The sequence below is a fragment of the Ornithodoros turicata genome, chromosome 3, assembly GCF_037126465.1.
Source record: "Ornithodoros turicata isolate Travis chromosome 3, ASM3712646v1, whole genome shotgun sequence".
In the NCBI taxonomy this organism is placed as follows: domain Eukaryota; kingdom Metazoa; phylum Arthropoda; class Arachnida; order Ixodida; family Argasidae; genus Ornithodoros; species Ornithodoros turicata.
In genome coordinates this window covers 63,503,270-63,523,534 of record NC_088203.1, presented here as the reverse complement: position 1 = coordinate 63,523,534, position 20,265 = coordinate 63,503,270, and the positions used below count along the sequence as shown (strand labels likewise).

Genomic DNA, 20,265 nt, shown 5'->3' with positions numbered 1-20,265 from the left:
TGGCGTGGCGGTGGCAACAGTGGCTTGTTTGACATGTTTGTGCCCTCGGGCTTCACCCGGATCTACTCGGTTGCTATTGCAGCTCAGGTGAGTATGTCGGCGTTCAAAGAATTCACCTGAACATGTTATAAAAGTCAGAGGCCAGGTCAAGATTCAATGTGGCTAAATGAGCTGTGTGTATATGGCGCCGTACCAGCGGCAAACGTTTCTGGCAATGCACAGTAATAATAGCTGCATAGCCTCCGTCTTCACAGCTCCGCGCATTCTGACAGGAAACAACGTAGAAGATGAAGTATGCCACTGAAAGGATGAATTTAATTAGATACGAAACACATGCACTGCACGCAGACATCAATTTTCGCACATAGCCTCTATCTACAAACACCGTGGTTTCGCACAAGCGTGAGCATTTCTGTTTCTTTAGTTCATGGGAATGCGGAACCTTTTTTTATTTTTTTGCATAGCCAGAGCACTCCACAGGAATGGAACACCGTTGATTGAATGTATTCTTTTATATCTGCTGGCGCGCAACATTCACAAAAAGTAAGCTCGCTGTCTCAAATTGTTTCGTTGCTGTTTTCATGTGCAGGTTTATCTCCTGAAACTCTTGGCATACAGATCAAAGCCCCGTCAGTGTAGGTGTGCAATAAACAGATTTTTGTGAATGCCGTCTCTCTTTTGCTTACAGATGTTTGTTCTAGAAAACAGCCACACATCTCTACATGCCACTGCAAATTGCGGAATGATAGGTGAATAAATAACAAAACCTGTACTTTTTGCACTGACTTCAGCAATGAAAATAACAGTCACATCGTTTATTAGGTCTCTGTGCTGCATTTCTTTCTTTCTACTTCTGTTCTATTCTCTGTACTGCATGAACACATGTAACGACACTCTGAACTGCAGTCGTGAAACATTTTGCATACTTGAAAATGTCGCAGATGCTCTACAAATGTTCTAAACCAAGTGCTTCTCAGCAACAAAATTGGCCAAAAAGTCTCTTGACAGGTACTACACATTCTAATATATTCTACACGGTCTAATTGGTATAATAGTGTTACATGTATGTTTTTGTACGCGATAGCTACATGGGTGAAGATGGAGCAACATGCTCATACACAACCTCTGAACAATACAAGTTGGATCATCTACCAACACTCTATTCTGACAGTCACTGGGCACGCATGCAAACTTTCATTAATGTTGATTGTTATGCACTTACACAAAATATCACTGCAATGAATTACTTTTAAGTTTCCAACGACATCCAGTTTAAGTAATACACCCTGTAGAATACTGCAGGATGACCACTGCGAAACTACAAGGACAACATTGTTGCACGAGCACGGGATTTGTGAACAATTGAAACAGTATGCATAAATTGCTTTAAGCGTCACCACTTCCATGTCCTTTGTCAATATTAAGGAATTGCAACGTCTGGAGCCGGAAGTTTTCGAATCAAACCGGACACCTCTCAGCATAAGCTTTGTGAAGCACTTGGTAACCTTTGGAGGGCGTTGTAGGAACTGAAGAACAGCTGCTGTATGACTAGCTTGGCCTACTCTACCTTTGCCTGTGAATCTGATATGCTCGTTGCTACACGACACAATTTGCAAACTGCTTCCAACAATAAAGGACTGCCACAGCTTACGTGCCTCTGTACAAACTCTAAATACTGATCTGTCACGACACAATGCAGGCAGACCATTCCATATGCTCAAGCCGTACGCGATTTGTGACTCAATATGTCGTGTTCCATGACACATCCTTGTTAAGACACCATTGAAATGTTCAAAAGGAAAATTCGAATATGCCCAGAGAGGCCCCCAGTTCTTGACACACAGCACTAAATGTGTTACTAAGTGCATGTTGTATGTCATGCTTGCTGTGCCATAGAGCGCTTGGTACCGGCGTGCAAATGAGAGGACTTCAGCTTGGATACTGTCAAGCTCTTCAAGATTTACATTGAAGGACAGCAGTTTATGCATAATCATAACTAGCTTTTTCCAGTTTTTTAAGTACTTTTTGGGGAGCAAGTCTGTGAGGACAGGAACAGAATAAAAGAGCAGCCAAGCACGCCATTCAGATGCCTTCCAGATGTTGTAGTCAGTTACTTTGCGCGGGAGACGACTGATTTCAGCAACAGTCTTGATATTTAGAATGCGTTGATTCACTTCACCAAGCTTGGGCTTCAAATAGTAAGGCTGAGATGCATTAGTAAGCCACATGACTGTTGTTGCCTTGACTACACCAAGACACACAGTGTGCATGTAGTCGACGACGACACCTTTACAAATGTCAAAATATGAGAGCAGGAACAAAACACTGGGACCGAGGATTCCACGAGTAGGTTCATTTCTCTGCCTTGCCTTTGTTGCATCCTTGTAGACGGAAGCAGAAGTGCGAATGGCGTGTTCACGATCAGTTATGGGGTACACTCTTGTGTGTCCTCTTCCTTTAGCAATAACTTCCCCTTCATGAAAGCACCAAAGGCACCCAAACCTCCCATTAAATTGGTGCATATTTACCAGGGGGGCTCTTGCCACACTGTCCACAGTGCACGGGCCTGGAAATACCTTGGTGGTAACTTCTCCTTCTGCATTTGACCACTTAAATCCTTGTGTTGATAGCCTGTTCATGGTCTTCACAAAAGGGTGGAAGAACGCTTTGAAGTTGGGCTTTGTCTTTCCAAACCACAAGCCTGCGACAGCGGGGTGCAGGAGCCTCTCTTTAAATGGTAGTTCATTGACCTGCACTGTGATTGGCCAGATGGAGAATTGTGAGGACTCAAAAAGTTGTACACCATCAGTATTGAAAGTGAGAGAGACATCATTTTTTCCAACTGGTAGGCTGTTGTATGCTGGGCTTTGGTGGATGTCTGTCATGTTAATGCTTGGCGAAGGCTTCAGAAGAGATGCCTCAAATTTCTTGAGCATTTCTGTAAGCTGACTCTCCAAATCAAATGACAGGAAGTATTGTCCTTTGTTCAGAAGTTCTTTAGTGTCCAGGGATCGGCTACACTCACTGCATACACAATTACCCGACTTGTCAGTAAGGTACGCTCCACAGTAGCAATAGAAATGATGGTCCGGTGGCTTTGCACATGTATCAAAATATTTTTTGAACAAGTACTTGGTAGCTGGGTAGCTTGTTCCGGCAGGTAAGTGTGCTTGTACTATCATGGCAAGACTCTGCGCAGCCTCTTTTGTCACCTTGTGCCGTAGGATGAATCCCATCACCAGCAGAAGACTTTCAGCTAGAGACAGTCGGCAGCCTTGATATAGTGGTTCATCCTGAAATAAGATGTACACTGTAATTAATTGGTACACATCTATGTTTCATTGATGCCCTTCATGTGTATTCCCAAAATGCTGCTGCACATGCTCCAATGCCAAACCAAGTAATTCATAGACTTGTGGCATTTTCTCGTGGCATAATTCTACTAAATCTCAAAACTCGTTACTAGAGTACAGATAAATATGGCACCCCCACAACATGCATGTAACTATGCGCTGAAAATCATCCAAATATCAAGTGAAAATTCCCAATATATGCAATGTTTTTCATTGTTCTTGGTACGAAAGCAATGCATCGAATGCCATAATGTAAAAGCCTCAGTCTGGGCACACAGAGGGACGACACGAACACAGGCTCAGTGCATCGTCCCTCTGTGTGCCCAGACTCTGGCTTTTACATTATGGAGTTCTTCCACCAGCTGGCCTGCATATACGCCATCTTGTCAGTGGCATGGAATGCCTATTTCTTTAAAAAGTGAGTATTGTACTAGGTATCACACAGTAAAATAAAGCCGCCTTCGTTATGCAGCACACAACAAAGAATACCTGTGCACAGATATAAATCATGTTGCTGAAGGCTTGCGTGATTGATAACATATTGCGTAATTGCAGGCTGGCTGGTGTACAGAGCACACGATGCAAAAAGCCCGAGCATGGGCAACACGAAAAACGTGAAGATACACATCGAACCTCAACTTTGAGCTTTATTGTATGTTCGTGTTGCCCAGGCTCAGGTTTCTTTCGTCGTGGTTTTGTGTATCATCATCATGCTGATTCATGCTGTACTATGATTATTATGTACTATGTATCATGCTGATTAAAAGATTAAAATGTGAATGTCACGTGCCTTCGTAACGGTAAAGTGGCAAAGCTGACGCATGGCCCATCGGACATGCACGTAGTAGAGCATGGAGCAGCCATGGTACGGGCGGAGCACCGCACCGAATCATAGAAAACATTCGACTCGGAGCAGAATTTTCGCGAAAGACGACCCAACTCCGTCCCGAAACCAGAAAAAGCATCCATTAAAAAAGAAGAAATACGCTCTCCCGCGTGAACACTGAAAATATGGCACAATATGCACTATTCATGCACGTTCCTGCGAAATATGCCACAACGTGCAAAGCATGCATTTATATGCACCATAGAGCCCTTTTAATCCGTCCCACACCACGACCAAAGTGCTTTTTCATCGTCCAGGTACGAAACCATATCGAGAAAAAAAAATTTATTTGCATGAAAATCAATGCTCTAGGTTGCACTTTTGCACAGCATAAGGTTCTTACGTAACATACTTAGAGAAGCCAAACTAATGATGAGACAACGACAGCACGACACACACAAAGCACATTATATTAGTGCACATTACATTAGCACACATAACATTCAGTTTAGTAACACTTGATGCACTATGCAACACAACAAATATTGCGAGTTCCAGAGGTGGACTGTAACTAGTTTCTATTAGTTAAAATACTCTAGTACCACTTTGACGTGACTGAAAAGTAGTTAGCACAGACACTACGAAGCAGTTTACCAACATTTTAACTATACTAAGGCACTAGCCCTTGCATCTAGGCAGCACAGAAATAAGAACATACCAGCTCGTCTGGTTGCTGCACACGCAGGTCACTGTCATCGTCTTCAGATTCGTCTGTGTCAGACTCTGACTCTGACTCACGCACTGGAGAACAGTCATCTTCTGCTTCATCCGCTGAGGCATATTCGGTGCTGCTGGCAGAGGCATGCATAGGAAACATTTATAAGAACCGCGACATTAAAAAGAAAAACAAAACGCATATTTGCAACATGTTCGCTATGTAATTGCATAAGCAACTGATCCAACTGACACTGCAAGAATATTCTGTCAATACCTCTCAGCGCACGTTGGCATATCAACCTGGCCGGTAACTTCCACGGTCTCCGGCGATGCAAACGTCTCATATGTCATGCGTGAGGGACCGGCAGTAGCAGCAGGTCCTTCCTCGGCGGGAACGTTTGCCAATACATGACCACTGCTCCCTACTGGCTTTGTGGCTTGATCTTGAAGTTTCCTCTTGTAGGCATAAGATGTGGAGCGTGGAACCGACTCTGCTGAGTCCCAGAAGTGTCTTTTATATCCCTTTCGCGACATGACACCGAGTACTTTCGATTCACTTTGGTTTGTTGTTGTGTGTTCGCACGATCGACGTTCAAGGGAAACTGTTGGGGAACAAACGACAACGACATGAGCTAACCTGAGCAATAAGTTGTACCTTTTGAGGAGGTTGTACCAATCGAAGATGGACAGGGACGAGGACATGCAGGGCTACATACGGCGTGTTCTGGAATTGGTGGAGCGCTTGCGCGGCATTGGAGAAGAGACTACCGACTTCCAGGTTGCTGCTCTTCTGCTTAGTGGGCTTCCTGACAGTTATGAAGCTCTGGTGACCGCTCTTGATGCTCGTTCGGACGGAGATCTCACGCTAGATTACGTCAAAGGGAAGCTGGTCGATGAATATAACAGGAAGCAAGCGTCTGCTGCCACTACGGGCGACTCAGAATCAGCGCTGAGATCCAAGGCCCAGAACAGCGCGAAGAGTTTAGCCACGGCAGCCGCGACGGAATGCTTCTGGTGCAAAAAGGTTGGCCACTTCAAACGAGATTGTCCGGACTGGAAAGTACAACGGAAAGGCTCTCGCAGAACACGTACTAAGCAGCGGGCGCGGACAGCCGTATCAAGCAGGTCATCCTCTCCCCATATGGCCTTTGCTACCAGTTGTTCTCCTGGAGACTGGTACATTGACTCCGGCGCCACAAGCCATATGTGCAAGGACCGGCAATTTTTCACGAAGAGCTACGTGGAGAAGACGGAAACCATTACCGTCGCAAATGGGCAACATGTCTCTTCGGAGGGCGTTGGGAATGGCATTCTTTATTGCAAAGTTGGCGAATCAGAATTCCATAAAGTCCGAGTGGAAAATGTTCTCTACGTTCCGGAGCTCGAGAGCAACCTTCTTTCAGTCAAGAGGCTCGCACAGCAGGGTAATGTAGTGACGTTCCAAGCAGACCGATGCGTCGTGACCAAGAATCGGGACGTGATCGCGACTGGTGAGATCCGCAACGACCTTTACACGCTTTTGACGGCAGGCACGAGTGCTGCGCACATAACGCAAGTTACCAGTCACCATGACTGCATTCACGTGTGGCACCATCGCCTAGGGCACCGCCATTCAGCAGCTGTAGAGAGGTTGCACAGGGAAGGCTTAGCGGACGGCATCGCTGTGAAACAGTGCAACGAGCTACTTAAATGCACCAGTTGTTTGAAGGGCAAGATGAAACGTGCTTCCTTTCCTTCACACGCGTCTTCAAGGGCGGAAGATCTTTTGGCCTTGGTGCACACGGACGTCTGTGGTCCTATGCCAGTAGTAACACCAAGCAAGAACAGGTACTTCATTACCTTCACAGATGACTTTTCAAGGTACACGGTCCTTTACCTACTGAAGTCCAAGGATGAGGTTCCTGCGAGGGTGGAAGAATATTTGGCTTTTGTTTCCAACAAGTTCGGCAGGCATCCGAAGACACTGCGTTCTGATAATGGGACAGAATATACTGGTGGGAAAATTCGAGAAATCCTTCGAAAAACTGGCATCGTACTCCAGACGACGGTCCCATACAGCCCAGAACAAAACGGTGTGTCAGAAAGAAAGAATCGCACCCTTTGCGAGAGCGCTCGGAGCATGCTGTTTGGTGCCAGCCTGCCAAAGACTTACTGGGGTGAGGCTGTTGTTACTGCCTGCTACTTGCAGAATCGGCTTCCGAGTAAAGCGGTTAACAAGACTCCCTACGAGCTGTGGAACAGCAAGAAGCCGAACCTGGCACATCTGAGGATGTTTGGCAGTAGGGCTTATATGCACGTCTCAAAGGAACACCGCGACAAATGGGACGCTCGTGCCATTGAAGGGACCTTGGTAGGATACAGCGAGACACAGAAAGGATACCGTATACTAGTTGGAGGTACCAACAAGGTGAAAGTGTCACGCAACGTTGTTATTGACGAGGTTCCAGTCATGGAGAAGTTCTGTCGTGAGTCCCAGGCGGTACCACCTACGCTAGAACGACGAGGAAGCTGTTCATCGGACTTTATTGCGGAAGGTAACCCCTCTAATGCTGCAAATGATCCATCCGATGAAGTAGTAGTAGAAGTGCTGTCGCCAGCGTCTGCTCCGCAACAAAGCGTAGGCGCTGACGTGCAAGAAAAGGAGGTGGGAGCTAACATGCCCAGGAGGTCAGCAAGGAGCAACAAAGGAGCTCCACCTGATCGGTTAGCGTACACTACCGCGCAGACTACGACAGCCCCTGATCCAGTCAGTTGGAAGGAAATGCAGAAGCTACCTCCCTCTGAAAAAGTGAAGTGGATGACAGCGGCGAGGGAAGAGATGGACTCGCTACACCAACTTAACACTTGGGATCTTGTGCAGCTACCGCAGGGAAAACATCCATTTGGCTGCAAGTGGATATTCAAAACGAAGCGAGATAAACAGGGAAACGTTGAACGCTACAAAGCGAGGTTGGTCGCACAAGGTTTTTCACAGAAGTTCGGCGAAGACTACGACGCAACGTTCGCTCCTGTCGCAAAACTAACAACCTTACGTGTACTCCTAACCATCGCTGCGATAGAAAAGCTGAAGGTCCGACACTTCGACGTTAAAACTGCTTTCTTGAATGGCGATATCGAAGAGAATATATATATGAAGCAGCCTGAGGGATTTGTTCAGGAAGGGGAAGAGCATCTCGTTTGCAAGTTGAAAAAGTCATTATACGGGCTTAAACAGGCCGCGAGAGCCTGGAACGTGAAGGCGAACAAGGTACTACTCGAAGAAGGCTTCAGGCGTGCTGATGCCGACCCCTGCCTCTATTCCCGAACAGTAGATGGTGCAGTGATGTATATCCTTTTGTACGTGGACGACACGCTGATATGCCACCCAAATGACTCAACTATTACTGCAGTTTGGAAGGACCTTAACAAGCATTTTGAACTCAAAGACCTTGGTCACGTCAGTCACTACCTTGGAATTGAGATCGAGAGAAGCGGGGATAATCGCTTTCTTCTTCACCAGCGGAATAGGATCACCAGCCTACTGGAGAAGTACAAGCTTGGAGAAGCTAAAGGCAGTGCCATCCCTATGGACGCGGATTATCCGAAACTCACTGGGGATGACGACGTACTGCAGAGCAACGAGATCTATCGTCAAGCAGTTGGAGAGCTCTTGTACCTGAGCACGACAACCCGCCCGGACATAGCGTGTGCAATGGGGTACCTGTGCCGACATGTCAGTAAGCCCCGCCAGCGCGACTGGACCGCCGTTAAGAAGGTATTTCGGTACCTCAAGCACACGTTGAATTGCAAGCTGCAACTGTCTGGGGAGGGAGGTGCAAGATTGGTATGCTACGCAGACGCAGACTGGGCAGGTGACGTCAAGGACCGTAAATCAACAAGCGGCTACTTCATTAGTCTAGGAGGAAGCCCTGTTTCGTGGTCCAGCAGGAAGCAGACATCCGTAGCGCTTTCATCAACAGAGGCTGAATACGTCTCTGCGGCGCATGCCTCACAGGAAGTGCTGTGGCTGCGACAGTTGCTCATCGACTTCGGCCACAGCATGGACGAGCCGACGTGTTTGCTCGAAGACAACCAGGGTTGCATCAAGCTGTCGGTTAACGAAGGCATTAGCGCGAGGACGAAGCACATTGACGTACGTCATCATCATCTGCGCGACCTAGTTCACCACAGAGTCATCGACCTCCAGTACTGCCAAACTAGCGAGATGGTCGCAGACATTTTTTCGAAGCCACTGTCGCGAGCAAGACTGCAGAACCTCAGGGGCCGTTTAGGCCTCGTTGATGGCTAGTCGTCGAGGGGGGGTGTTGGGGAACAAACGACAACGACATCATTTCTGGTACGTGCGCATCTATGCATGCGCACCCGCCCACGTTTTCTCATTCTCAGTAAACCTGTTGCACCCGCACTGTTCGGCCGTCTGTCATTGCAGCTCCAATAGAAACCTCGGAGCCAAGCACAAGAATACACACACAGACAGTCAATGAAAGCATCCTAAAATAATGGCATGACAAAACAGGGAAGATTCATCGCACACTAGAAACGGGTCCATCATAATAGGTGCACACGACTGACAAGGTGGGCGTTGTCGGTGGGTGCGCAGATACAGATGCATGTAGTGAGTAGCCGCAGCATGGCATGCAGTAAATATTATTTTCCGATTTTCTCATTATCTTTCTGGAGATATATTTGGCTGCGTCAGTTTATGGTTGTATTACACGATCAAACGACCGTGTATTTTCTTACAGATTTGTTGCGATGTGCATGCTGTGACAGTGTAGTTTTAATTTTGATAGATGTCGCTGCTTGTATAGCTTCGGCTTTTTGCAAAATAAAAAAGAGTTACTACTGTAGCAAAGTTAAGTCGCACAAAAGTCCTGCAACTTTTGTTTGACAGATAGCGCACACCGTTAATACTGCTAGATCCTGCGTTGTTTGTATCATCGTCTGTCAACGCTGAGATTCGTTTTGCTTTTTGCTTTGGCTTGAGCTCCGGCACTGGCTCGTTCGTTTTTGCTTTGCGTTTTATGGGGTTTCTCTTTTTATCTGATCCGTAATGCCGCGTACAGTTGAATGTTCGCAATCTCAATCCATCCACATCCTGGTAAAGTGGTGTGGAATGCAGATGTGGGACGTCTATCCCATACACGCCCTTCAGGATGAAGAACTCAAACAAGTCCTTGTTCTCAACGGCGTCCAGGAAAACAAGGGGAGGTTGGTGCAGGTGGCATGGTCCAACGGCGACGAACCTGCTCCCGCGCTGCTTGTAGATGTCGGTGAGTGTTCATGTATGTTCTTATTGTTTTCATTCAGTTCTGATTACCCACCAAATAAACTGATCTGTCCAAAGAACCACGATATATGGCGCTTGCCTTTCGCAACGTGTACGTTGCAACCGCGTCAAACGGTGGCGGACATTGCAGTAATTTCAAGTGTTCTTATGTTGTTCGTTGAAACGACCACATTTTCTGATGTGGACGGGTTGAAAACCTAGCGAAACTGTAAGGAAGTATGAAGGGAAGTGCCTCAGGAAGTGCCCAGCCGATATTTCAAACAGGGACTGTCCTCAGAAGAACAGTCTCTGTTCGAAATATCGGCGGCTCTCGTCCTGAGGCACTTTTCTTTCGTGCACGTTGTGATGTTTCGCTTAATCTGTGCGTGAAACTGCATCCTTATTTCTTTCTTGCCTTCATACCAGGGACGCCAGCTGACATGGAGAGGTTGAGAAAAAAAGTCGAGGGCAAACATCGAGACGATCAACCGAATCAGGTGGAGCAGGTTTGTAGCAATTTTTCAAGCTCAATCACAGCGCTTGCTATTCGTCTTACTGTTACGAAGCTGTTCATGTTGCATATGCAGGAATTGCTGCGTGTGCTTAAGGAGAGCGAAGCTCGCAAGAGGGAAAATGTGACCTTGAAAGAAAAAGTGGATAGTCTATCTAACATCCATGGTAAGTACTGAATTTTCATTCAGGCAGTTGCATAACCTAATCCTTAACAGAGCATTGTCAATTGATGTTGCTCAGCAGTCGTACAGTGCTGGACAAAAGTTTACGGAACGCGCGAGCGGCGTATTTTCTCTGGGCAGAGTCACCCTAGCGGCGAGCGGAAGCGGGCGAGTCCACTCGTTCAGAGGGATGGAAGAGTGCGCTTGTGGCGACCCGCCGTGGTAGCAGTGGTAACTTTTCTTTTGAGTGTAACGAACGCCAAATGGTTTCGTTTTCGGTCTACTGCACCGAGCACGATTGGCTATCGCGGGAAGGAAGTCTCTCCGCTATCGGAGAGATAACAGGGCGCTAAGATGAATTGAGGTGACAACGGGCTGCAGTGCCTAGTTTTTTCTTTTTTTTATTAGACAAAAACAGAAGAAAAGAGCGTGTACCCTTGAACACACACACACACAAAGAGGCGGGGGAGGCGATAGTGTCAATACTTTGTCGGCCCCCCCTTTCGCAGCAATAACTGAGGCCATGCGCACAGGAAGGGAAGCGTATAGTCGATGGACAACGTCCACGTCTTCACGTACCAAGGACCACTCTGCTTCTGTAAATTCGCAGAGTGCGTCCTCACTCCTTGTTGGCGTCCGTCTCTTCAGTCCTTGAGAACCCTTGATTTTGCATATTTTGCTCACGGAGCTGCTAGTGCAAATTACGCTTATCATAAGTCAAACTATTTTGAAACCAGAGGAGTTAGCACTCTTTGCAATAGGAATTGGCAGCAAGAAATTAACTGCACACTTGGTTATGCTAGTCAACTTTCCTTTCTGTCCTATAATCTTTAAAGGGATAGCTCGCTCTTGTGCAGTCCCTGTGTATTCTCTCGTGATACATGTAGCTTATAAATATTTTTGCAAAATATTGAGGCCCTGATCATGAGTGTTTTACGTCCCAGACAAAATGATGACTGTACCTTAAAAGGTCATTGAATTTTTGTTACAAAATTCAGTGCGGACCATGTGTTTAATGTGTGTTCACTAATAGCTAATGCTTTTAATCATAGCCTTGTCTTCCGAGATGCAAGCAACTGTTCAGGACCTGAAGAGGCTACACAAGAAGACCCGAAAACTGCTCTCAAAAGAAGCATTGCCAGATGAGACGGTATGCTTGTAAAGGTTGCTTGTTAGATTCTTTGTCATTACTAATCGGTCGGCACTGGGTGTCTTAGCAAATGTTTTTTAATTCCAAGAGTGGCTTTCCAACACAGTAGCATAAATTGAATCACACTGAACTAACTACATTGATTAGATTGTGCCTGTGCATGTTTCTAAAATTATCTGAACAGGTATTTTGGTGGCAGAAGCTGTGCCTTTTATCAGGCAGAATCGATAATGGGCACGTGACAGGTCTCTGAAATCGTCGATTGCTAAAAATGTACCCTTTGGGACACTGTTGTCTAAAAATCTCCAGCCCGTGGCTGAGCGATCCCCTATCGGCGATGTCACACACAAAGGAATTATACCAATACCCTTCCCAAGGGGAGGCTGCGCTCAACTACTCCCCTAGGAGACTCCGCCGAGTATGCGATGGTACTCTCTCCCAACAGGTGGCGGTGTGTGGCCTTCCCTCGGAAGCTGTATTGATTGGAGACTGCTCGGTCGCGGGCTGAAGATTTTAGACAACCGTGTCCCAAACAGTACATGTTGTGCCAAATTGCAGTCTGTTGCATGTTGTTTTTGTCCATCTTGTAGTTTTCTCGGCATGTATGCTCATGTAAGTATTTCTTCTTTTTTTTTTTTTTTTGCAATAGCTCTTGCTGAAGCTCCCCTTTGATACGCCATAGGTGCCAAAAGCATGCAAAATAACATTTAGGAGATATAAATTTTTTTATTCAATTTATGAGAGTATGCAAATGAGCAACTGACTGGCCAGTTCTTGGCAGATTTCTCAAGGATGCCAACCCAATAGAAAGTCTCTAACGTGAGCAATTTTATAGTTATTCAGCCGTTGATGTCCGTGAAATACTCTTATTCTAATTCGTGGTTTAAGGAATTTATGCGTTGCACAACATTGTCTGCTTCTCAAATGTCCTACAGCTTGGGACGAAAATTCATGAAAAATAAGTGACTGGGTTACCCCGGCAGCTGCATGTTTTTAATTTGTGCTTCTGTTCTCTACCAGGAAGATGCTCTGATAAAAGAATACTTAAGTGCTATGTTCTGTGAACTTTTGTCCCAAGCTGTACTACCGGTGTGTGAAGTTCTGTTGTCTGTATTGAAGACTGAACATGTGGGAATGGAACACAGGTCTGAGCAGGTCACGCTGTTTATTATGAAAAATTCACGGGGACCTGAAGAGAACCTCGGGAAGTTGTCCCGGAACTAGGTAACCAAACCGCGTGCCACAGGTTATACAGGGTGTTTCTTTTTAGCTGCAACAAATTTTCATAAAAGGAGGAGTTAACCTAGGACGTTTTTACTTTTGACATTGAATTCCTCGACCGGGCCGCCACTAGGAAACTTTTTTCTCAATTAGGGGACTAATGAACAATTAATTTTCATCAACTTTTTAATTACAGTTGAACCTCTATATAACAGATTTGTAAATGTTGGCTTTTTTTTTTCGTTACATAGAGTAATTCATTAAATAGAACATGCAAAGTGAAAAAAAAGATGGCAGCCGCCACCGCCTACGTCGCACGTACCGCAAAGCCCGATTCTTCATAAAACAGATATCAAGCTACGAAGGGCGTAAAATATAAAGTTTTTTGTCAAAATGTGCCGTAATAGCAGACGACGAAACCTGCGCTTCTCTCATGCATACGTCACGTATGACGTCGACCTGCGGGTACGTTGTCGTTGCAATTGTAACTTGCAGAAGCACCTTGTGTTGAGTCATCTCCTTTGCTCTTGAAATGGGGACACTCAGGCATATACCTCTGCGAGCGGAGAATGTAGTCAGAGCATTGACTGTGGGGTCTCCGACAATATGGCGCATTAACCGGATACGTGGAAGTTAAGTCACGTATTTTCTCTCTGTGAGTATTTAATGCGGTTCTTAAATAAACACGCACTCCTTCTCCATGTACGTCGTCAGCGACACTTAATTTCGAAGCATGGTCAGTGTGCAACGGGGAGTGTAATGGAAGCGCGTGTAATATATTTTTGGTCGGAGCTGTAATGCGACCGCGCGCGCCGATGGCCAGCGACTTCAGATTTGTGATTGTGGGTGGGGTTGTCCTGCGACTTCTAACTTGTCTCTGAGGATTAACATAGTTCTAAACCACCATGCTTGCCACATCTTAGAATGTGCGTTTTTCACCATGAGAACTGAAAGAAAATGTACGAGACTCGCCGCGGTGCCCAGTAGTAACTTCTGAAAGTCATCTGCTCATACCGATGCACTAGCGCGCAAGAGCAGACGATTTCAGTGTCCTATCACGGCCTTTCTCGCGGGTCGACGTGGCCATTCTTATTGTTGCCAACACAGATCGCGGCATGCTCTGCAATCTTCATCGATTTAATTCGGTTATGTAATAACTGTGGCGTGTTTTGTCGGGTAAATTCGCAGTATTCCATTTTCAACAAAGGGCAATCGAATGGTACACTTAATGAGAGTGGCAGGGGGTACGAGACCGTTCCTTTAAAGCGTGACCTCCACATGATCGGCTCGAACTACTGATGAAGCACAAAAGTAATCGCTGCACGCGCTACAGACCTAACTATTCAACCACTGCCGTCTACTGCAAATTGCATGTGATTGGCAAAGGAGTGCATGTGGCGACTATATCTCTGCCCTCACTTGACATCACATAAAGACGTCATAGCAATTTGGGCAAACCCTTATCGCGGTATGTTTCAAGATCTTTATTTTCTTTTTTGCTTGCAAGGAGCTTTGTGCATCAACACTACATATCAGCACCTATCGTACCAGTGAAGGGCAAGAGCTGTGTCCAGCAGAATGAAAAGTAATGAAAATGAATAGTATTTGTCTGTGTTCCGTCCCTACATTGTTTTGTTGTGGCAAGATTTTGGTGAAGCTAAGTGCCTCACCTTATCAAACAGCTCGTATCAAACAGTGCATTAAACACATTTTTTGTGCCAGAGTCGGGTTTTTCCGCTATAAGCACCTGAAACCAAATTTTCACATGCCTCACAATCCAGGGCCTACTAATTAGCTATTGTCAGCTCGTTTCAAGGGTATGCACACTCTTCTACATTATTGGATGCTCTTGCTAGTAAAATTGGAGGCTTTTCACTGTACAGATTTGTCACCTGTTCTGCATTTGTTCTGTTGCTCAGTCTCTGGGGCAATATGTGTATTATGGTTCTGATTATTGTTTTCAAATCTTCAGGTGGAGCTGGTCGCCAAATCTGGTGTGTTCATCAGTTCGTCTGCTCTCAGCCGCGCAAAATCAATGAGTGGTGGTAATGGCTGCCGGCTTGCAAGAGATTTGATGCGCTTACTCTTCGACCGAGAGGAGCTTCTGGGAAAGTCCATGACTGGCACACAATGCAATGCCCACAAGAATACCCCTGCCAAGGCACAGGTGGACCCTGAACCCATGGGAGCGGTCCTAGGCAAGTGGAGAAGTCATGCTGTAATATGCTTATTGACAACCCTGTTGTAATTTTCTTTGCAGAATACTGCCGCACAGCGTGCCCGGAGACAGAGATGTCCAAAATAAAGCAGAGTGTACGCACTTTCCTCCAGAGACTTAACTTCTCAGAATGAAGAGTACACATGAGGTTAGAGTTACCTCTGCTAGCTTGGCATATAAGACATATGCTTCTGTGATACTGTGTTCATGCTAACTGCATGCAGCCATTTTGAAACTAGAAAAGCTGAACTGGTGGTAATGACCTAGGGATGAAGGAAGCCAGCTAATGGTTTGAGCTGTCCGGGGGGTTTGTCTGAAGCTTGAACGAAACCTTAATTATGAGTTGTTTTTTCTTCTTTTTTTTACAAAGATAACTTCTTTGCCGAAGGGGGGGGGGGGGGACTGCTGAACCTGCTTCCCGACCTTACTGCGAAATTCTTTGAGCGAAAAATTTCCACCAATTCTTCCTCTACTTTGCTATCTTTTCTTGAATCAGTGCTTTCATTGTTATGTAGCAAAGCTTTGTACAGCATCAGTTTACCAAAACTCACAACTTGGGAGAAAAGTTTACGGAACACAGCACTGGGGCATTTCTTCGTCAAATTGTCCCCTTAGCAGCCAGCTGGAGCAGACAACATTACAAACAGGTGGCTGGGCTACTCATGTACCTGTTTTTAATTTTGTCTGCTCGTGTTTGTCACTCGGGAGATGCTGTGATGAAGAAATACCCCAGTACTGTGTTCCGTTAACTTTTCTCCCAAGCTGTATGCACATTTTGGTAGACTGATGCTGTACAAATGCGCTTCCAGTTAAATTACAATGAAAGCAGGTTTCAAGAAAAAGATAGCAACTAGAGGAAGAATTGTTGGAAATTTTTTGCTCAAAGAATTTCACAGTGAGGCGGGGAAGCAGGTTCAGTGGTGCCCCTTTCGGCCAAGAAGTTAACTTTCTACACAAAAATTAACTTCTTGGCTGAACGGTGCACTGCAGAACCTACTTCCTGAAACTGAAACTTCCTGCTAACTTAGTTTTGTATGGTATCAGTTTACCAAAACGCATGTACAGCTTTAGAGAAAAGTTCGCATAATGAAGCACTGGGGTATTTTGTCATCACAGTGCCCCCCCCCCCCCCGAGTGACACACAGGAGCGGACAAAATTAAAAAGGGGTGTATGAGTCGCACAGCCACCTGTTTGTAATTTTGTCTGCTCTGCTGAGGGGACAGTTTGATGACGAAATGTGGCCAGTGATGTGTTCCGTAAACTTTTCTCCCAAGCTGTACATCCTGTTTGATCAAAGCTCGCATTAAGCTAATCAATCAAAACTAAGACTGACTCGTACAACACAACACTTGCTCTAACCATAGTGTGGCCCCCCATCATCTGTAAGTCATGACCACTGATTTGATTTTTAAATCTTTTGCTGCACACGGTGTGAGCACACCCTACATTACGAAGTTTCCTGTGATATTGACGCTAGTGTACTCGTCCCTTACAGTTTGTTGAGCCTGTACTTCTTATGTAGCACATTTACAAGGTCACCTGTGATATCAACCTTAATTAACCTTAGGTGGTAAACTAGTTTCTTGAGCCTGTACCTCCTATACTCGTCCTTTACAGTTTGTTGAGCCTGTACTTCCTATGTTTATCAAAGCACACTGTGCATTTACAAAGTCACCTGTGATATCGAGCTTAGTTAACCTTAGGTGGTAAACTAGTTTCTTGAGCCTGTAACTCTTATGTAGCACTGTTCGACATTGTAAAATATTGACAATAAAGATCATTTATTAAATTTATATATGCTTGACATCTACTTTTTATACACGTGGTATACTGACTTCTCTATAGTTCTTTATACAAAAAAGTATTGCAGTTTCGTATAGCCAATTCCTCATACAGAGCATATACAATTTGTCCGAAAAGGCTATAGGAAAAACATATCCCTATACACGAAAAATTATACAAAGCATATAGCTGAGTTGAATACCAATATATAAAAAATCCATAGACAATTTTCATAAGGGAATGGGCATTCGAGGTCCTCTCGCGTCATTGTTGCTGACGTGCTTGAAACTTACAAGGAGCTGCTAGACCTGGGCCACTGCGTAGTATTACAGTGGATACCTGGTCATGTCGGCGTACCCGGCAATGAAGAGGCCGACCGGGCGGCCCTGCGGGGTCATCATATAGCTTCAGCCCACTCTATCATCTTGCCCAAAGGTGATCGTCAGGTCCTCATCCGTCCTCTCTCTGCAGACAAGACAAGATCACAGTGGCTGCATGACATTACACCTTACTCTCTGCTCCACGCAGTGGATCCTTCTCTTTCACTGTCGCTTCCTCATCGCCTTCCGCGACACTACGCATCCCTGCTTCACCGCATGCGGCTGAATGTTGCATTTACACCAGTTATGAGGCAGCGTCTTGGCCGTGCGCCCTCGGACCTTTGTGCAGCATGCAGTGTGCGTGCAGACCTGCACCACCTACTTATGGACTGCCCGGACTACCAGCGGGTGCGTGCGATATTGCAGCACGAACTGCATGCGATCGATCATCGCCCCTTTACCATAGGCAAGGTGCTGGACCCATGGTCCAGTCCAGCTCATACACGCCAAGGTCTGCGTCACCTCTGGGACTTCTTGTCATCAACAGGCCTCTCCACCCTGCTTTGATTACCGGACCCCTTGTCATATCCATCATCATCTCTCATCACGTACAAGTGGCACTGGGGCAGCGCCCAGCCTGTTCGCCGGCATCAGCCCCATCTCATCATCGTATCTCTATTTGTGTGTGTGTGTGCACATAGCATTACACATTGCATATATGTGTATGTTATGATTGTATTTTACTGGTATATTTTTTTAAATTCAGCAGCTGTGCTATAACAAGTGGGTGACAAATGTGTGCATTTGTATGGAACCCCAGGCAGCGTCAAAACTCATGGGGTCATGTTGAGTGCTTATGCATGAATTCTGTATGCGAATGAATTCGTGTATATTTATCACAGTCATACAGAAATCTGCATCTTGAAGCCTGGAAATGCTGCACCCAAGTATGCTGACACCGACCAGCACTCCAGAGCACGGCACCATAACCAGCAGCTCTTGCCTCGACCTCAGCATTGTCCACCTGTGATGTCGACATCAGAAAAGATCTGATGTCGACATCAGAACAGATGTGATGTTGACATCACAACTGATCTGATGCCGACATCAGAGGTGCCCTGATGCTAACATCAGAGCTGTTCTGGTGTCGGCATCAGGCCTGATGTGAGTTGGGACGTTCACATGATGCTAACATCAGGACGTCTCTGGTGTGAACATCAGGGATGTTGTGATGTTAACATCAAGACAGCTCTAATGTCAACATCAGAGGCAACGTCCCAAATCACATCAGGCCTGATGTCGGTTTTTTCAATAGGGTCGTGTGCGGGTCAACAGAAGAAATTACCCGCTTCTTCATCAACTACATTCTCCTATGTCACGGCGCCCCACGGATTATCATCAGCGACCGTGACCGTTCTTTCTTGGTCGCCATGTTTCAAGATATATTCCGGGCTTGCTCTGTGGTGCACACTCCCACTTCCGTCAACCACCCTCAGACAAATGGACTTGGATGATGTCATCGTGTACTCTAAGACTTTTCCTCAACATTTGGAGCGTCTTCGTGCCGTGCCATCAGAAAGCTCTTCCGTGCTATCTGCTGCGTGCAACTCAGTAAATCTGGTTCTGCACCAGACGCTACATATTTATAATACCACTACATATTTCAGGAACTCCTGGTGCACCAGACGCAGGCGCACCAGGAGTTCCTGAAATATGTAGTGGTACTATAAATATGTAGTAGTAGGCAAAGTGCATTTAGTAAACTTCAAGTAACAAACCGGAAATGTATGCAAAACAATGAAGCATGAGGCTTGCAAGAACGATAAATTCAGTTCTAGTAGTTGTACGCATCAGGGAAGGCATGCAAGGAAGAAAGACGTTATATGAGTACGTTCACTTGGCCTCAGTCTTTGAGGATAAGCTTTTGAAATATAAATAAACGTGATTCCGTTAACGATTTCAATGCACTGTACTGCTTGGTAAGCATTTTGCGAACATGAATTTTACTTTTCACTATTTATTCCCAAACACACAGAGCAAACTCTCATACAAAATTTCAACCAACGTTGTTTTAACGAAATGCGTTTGCCGACGCACAAGTGATCTCAAAAGGACCTTTTTTTTCTCTTTTATATAAGATGAAAAGCAAACTTTCTGTTTTCTTTTCTGTGCCAAGCGATGTATCGTACAGGTTGAACTTAGACAGAACTTACCTCAAACGACGTAGGAGACATCCTAAAGTCACTTCGAAATTGGTGAGCATTAAAGCGTGGAATACTTTGGGGAAATCTGACCTGTATAGTCCTGTACACGACTGGGGTAAAGATATTCAGACTCCCTTTCTATTTCGGTTTTTACAATTAATGCAGACATCATGCCATCCAAACAAATCTCTTCGTCCATCATAGCAGTTTCTGAAATTAGGAGCTGCTACGATCGTTTCTGAAACAACGTCCGCCGATCGCGCGAAGCAATTTTTCTCAGCGAACATGTAAGCCAGTCTACGAAACAAGCAGCTGGTGCCGTTAGCAGTGTCTCCTGATCGTGCTGCCTTCGCTGTTTTAGTACACACAACCAAAATTGACCGGCGGCACGGCGCACACCTCTAGTGTGAAGCAGTTCGATTTCAACAGATGGCGCCACGGAGACAGCATAGTTCGATATGTGTTCAGTGTTCAGGTGGCTGTCAGTTTATTAACCGTTTGAACAGGTGGCGCTACTTCCCCCAAATTTT

The 20,265-nt window shown here is 45.7% G+C and overlaps 2 protein-coding genes across 3 annotated transcripts; one reads left to right on the top strand and one right to left on the bottom strand.

The window, feature by feature from the left end:
• Window positions 1-811: 811 nt before the first annotated feature.
• Window positions 812-5,537, bottom strand: LOC135388539 (uncharacterized). 2 transcript variants are annotated; one of them, XM_064618141.1, is made up of 3 exons: window positions 5,171-5,537; window positions 4,898-5,030; window positions 812-3,293 (listed from the first exon to the last, which is right to left on the bottom strand). In XM_064618141.1, the coding sequence occupies exons 1-3, from the start codon at window positions 5,428-5,430 to the stop codon at window positions 1,149-1,151; spliced, it is 2,538 nt and encodes an 845-aa protein (XP_064474211.1). In that variant the 5' UTR covers window positions 5,431-5,537; the 3' UTR covers window positions 812-1,148. The 2 variants fall into 2 exon arrangements, with proteins under 2 accessions (XP_064474211.1, XP_064474212.1); XM_064618142.1 differs by having other exon boundaries at window positions 4,898-5,027.
• Window positions 5,538-9,681: 4,144 nt separating this feature from the next.
• LOC135389569 (uncharacterized) lies at window positions 9,682-15,562 on the top strand. Its single transcript, XM_064619605.1, has 6 exons — window positions 9,682-10,169; window positions 10,592-10,671; window positions 10,753-10,843; window positions 11,892-11,989; window positions 15,183-15,408; window positions 15,471-15,562. The coding sequence occupies exons 1-6, from the start codon at window positions 9,950-9,952 to the stop codon at window positions 15,560-15,562; spliced, it is 807 nt and encodes a 268-aa protein (XP_064475675.1). The 5' UTR covers window positions 9,682-9,949.
• Window positions 15,563-20,265: the final 4,703 nt, after the last annotated feature.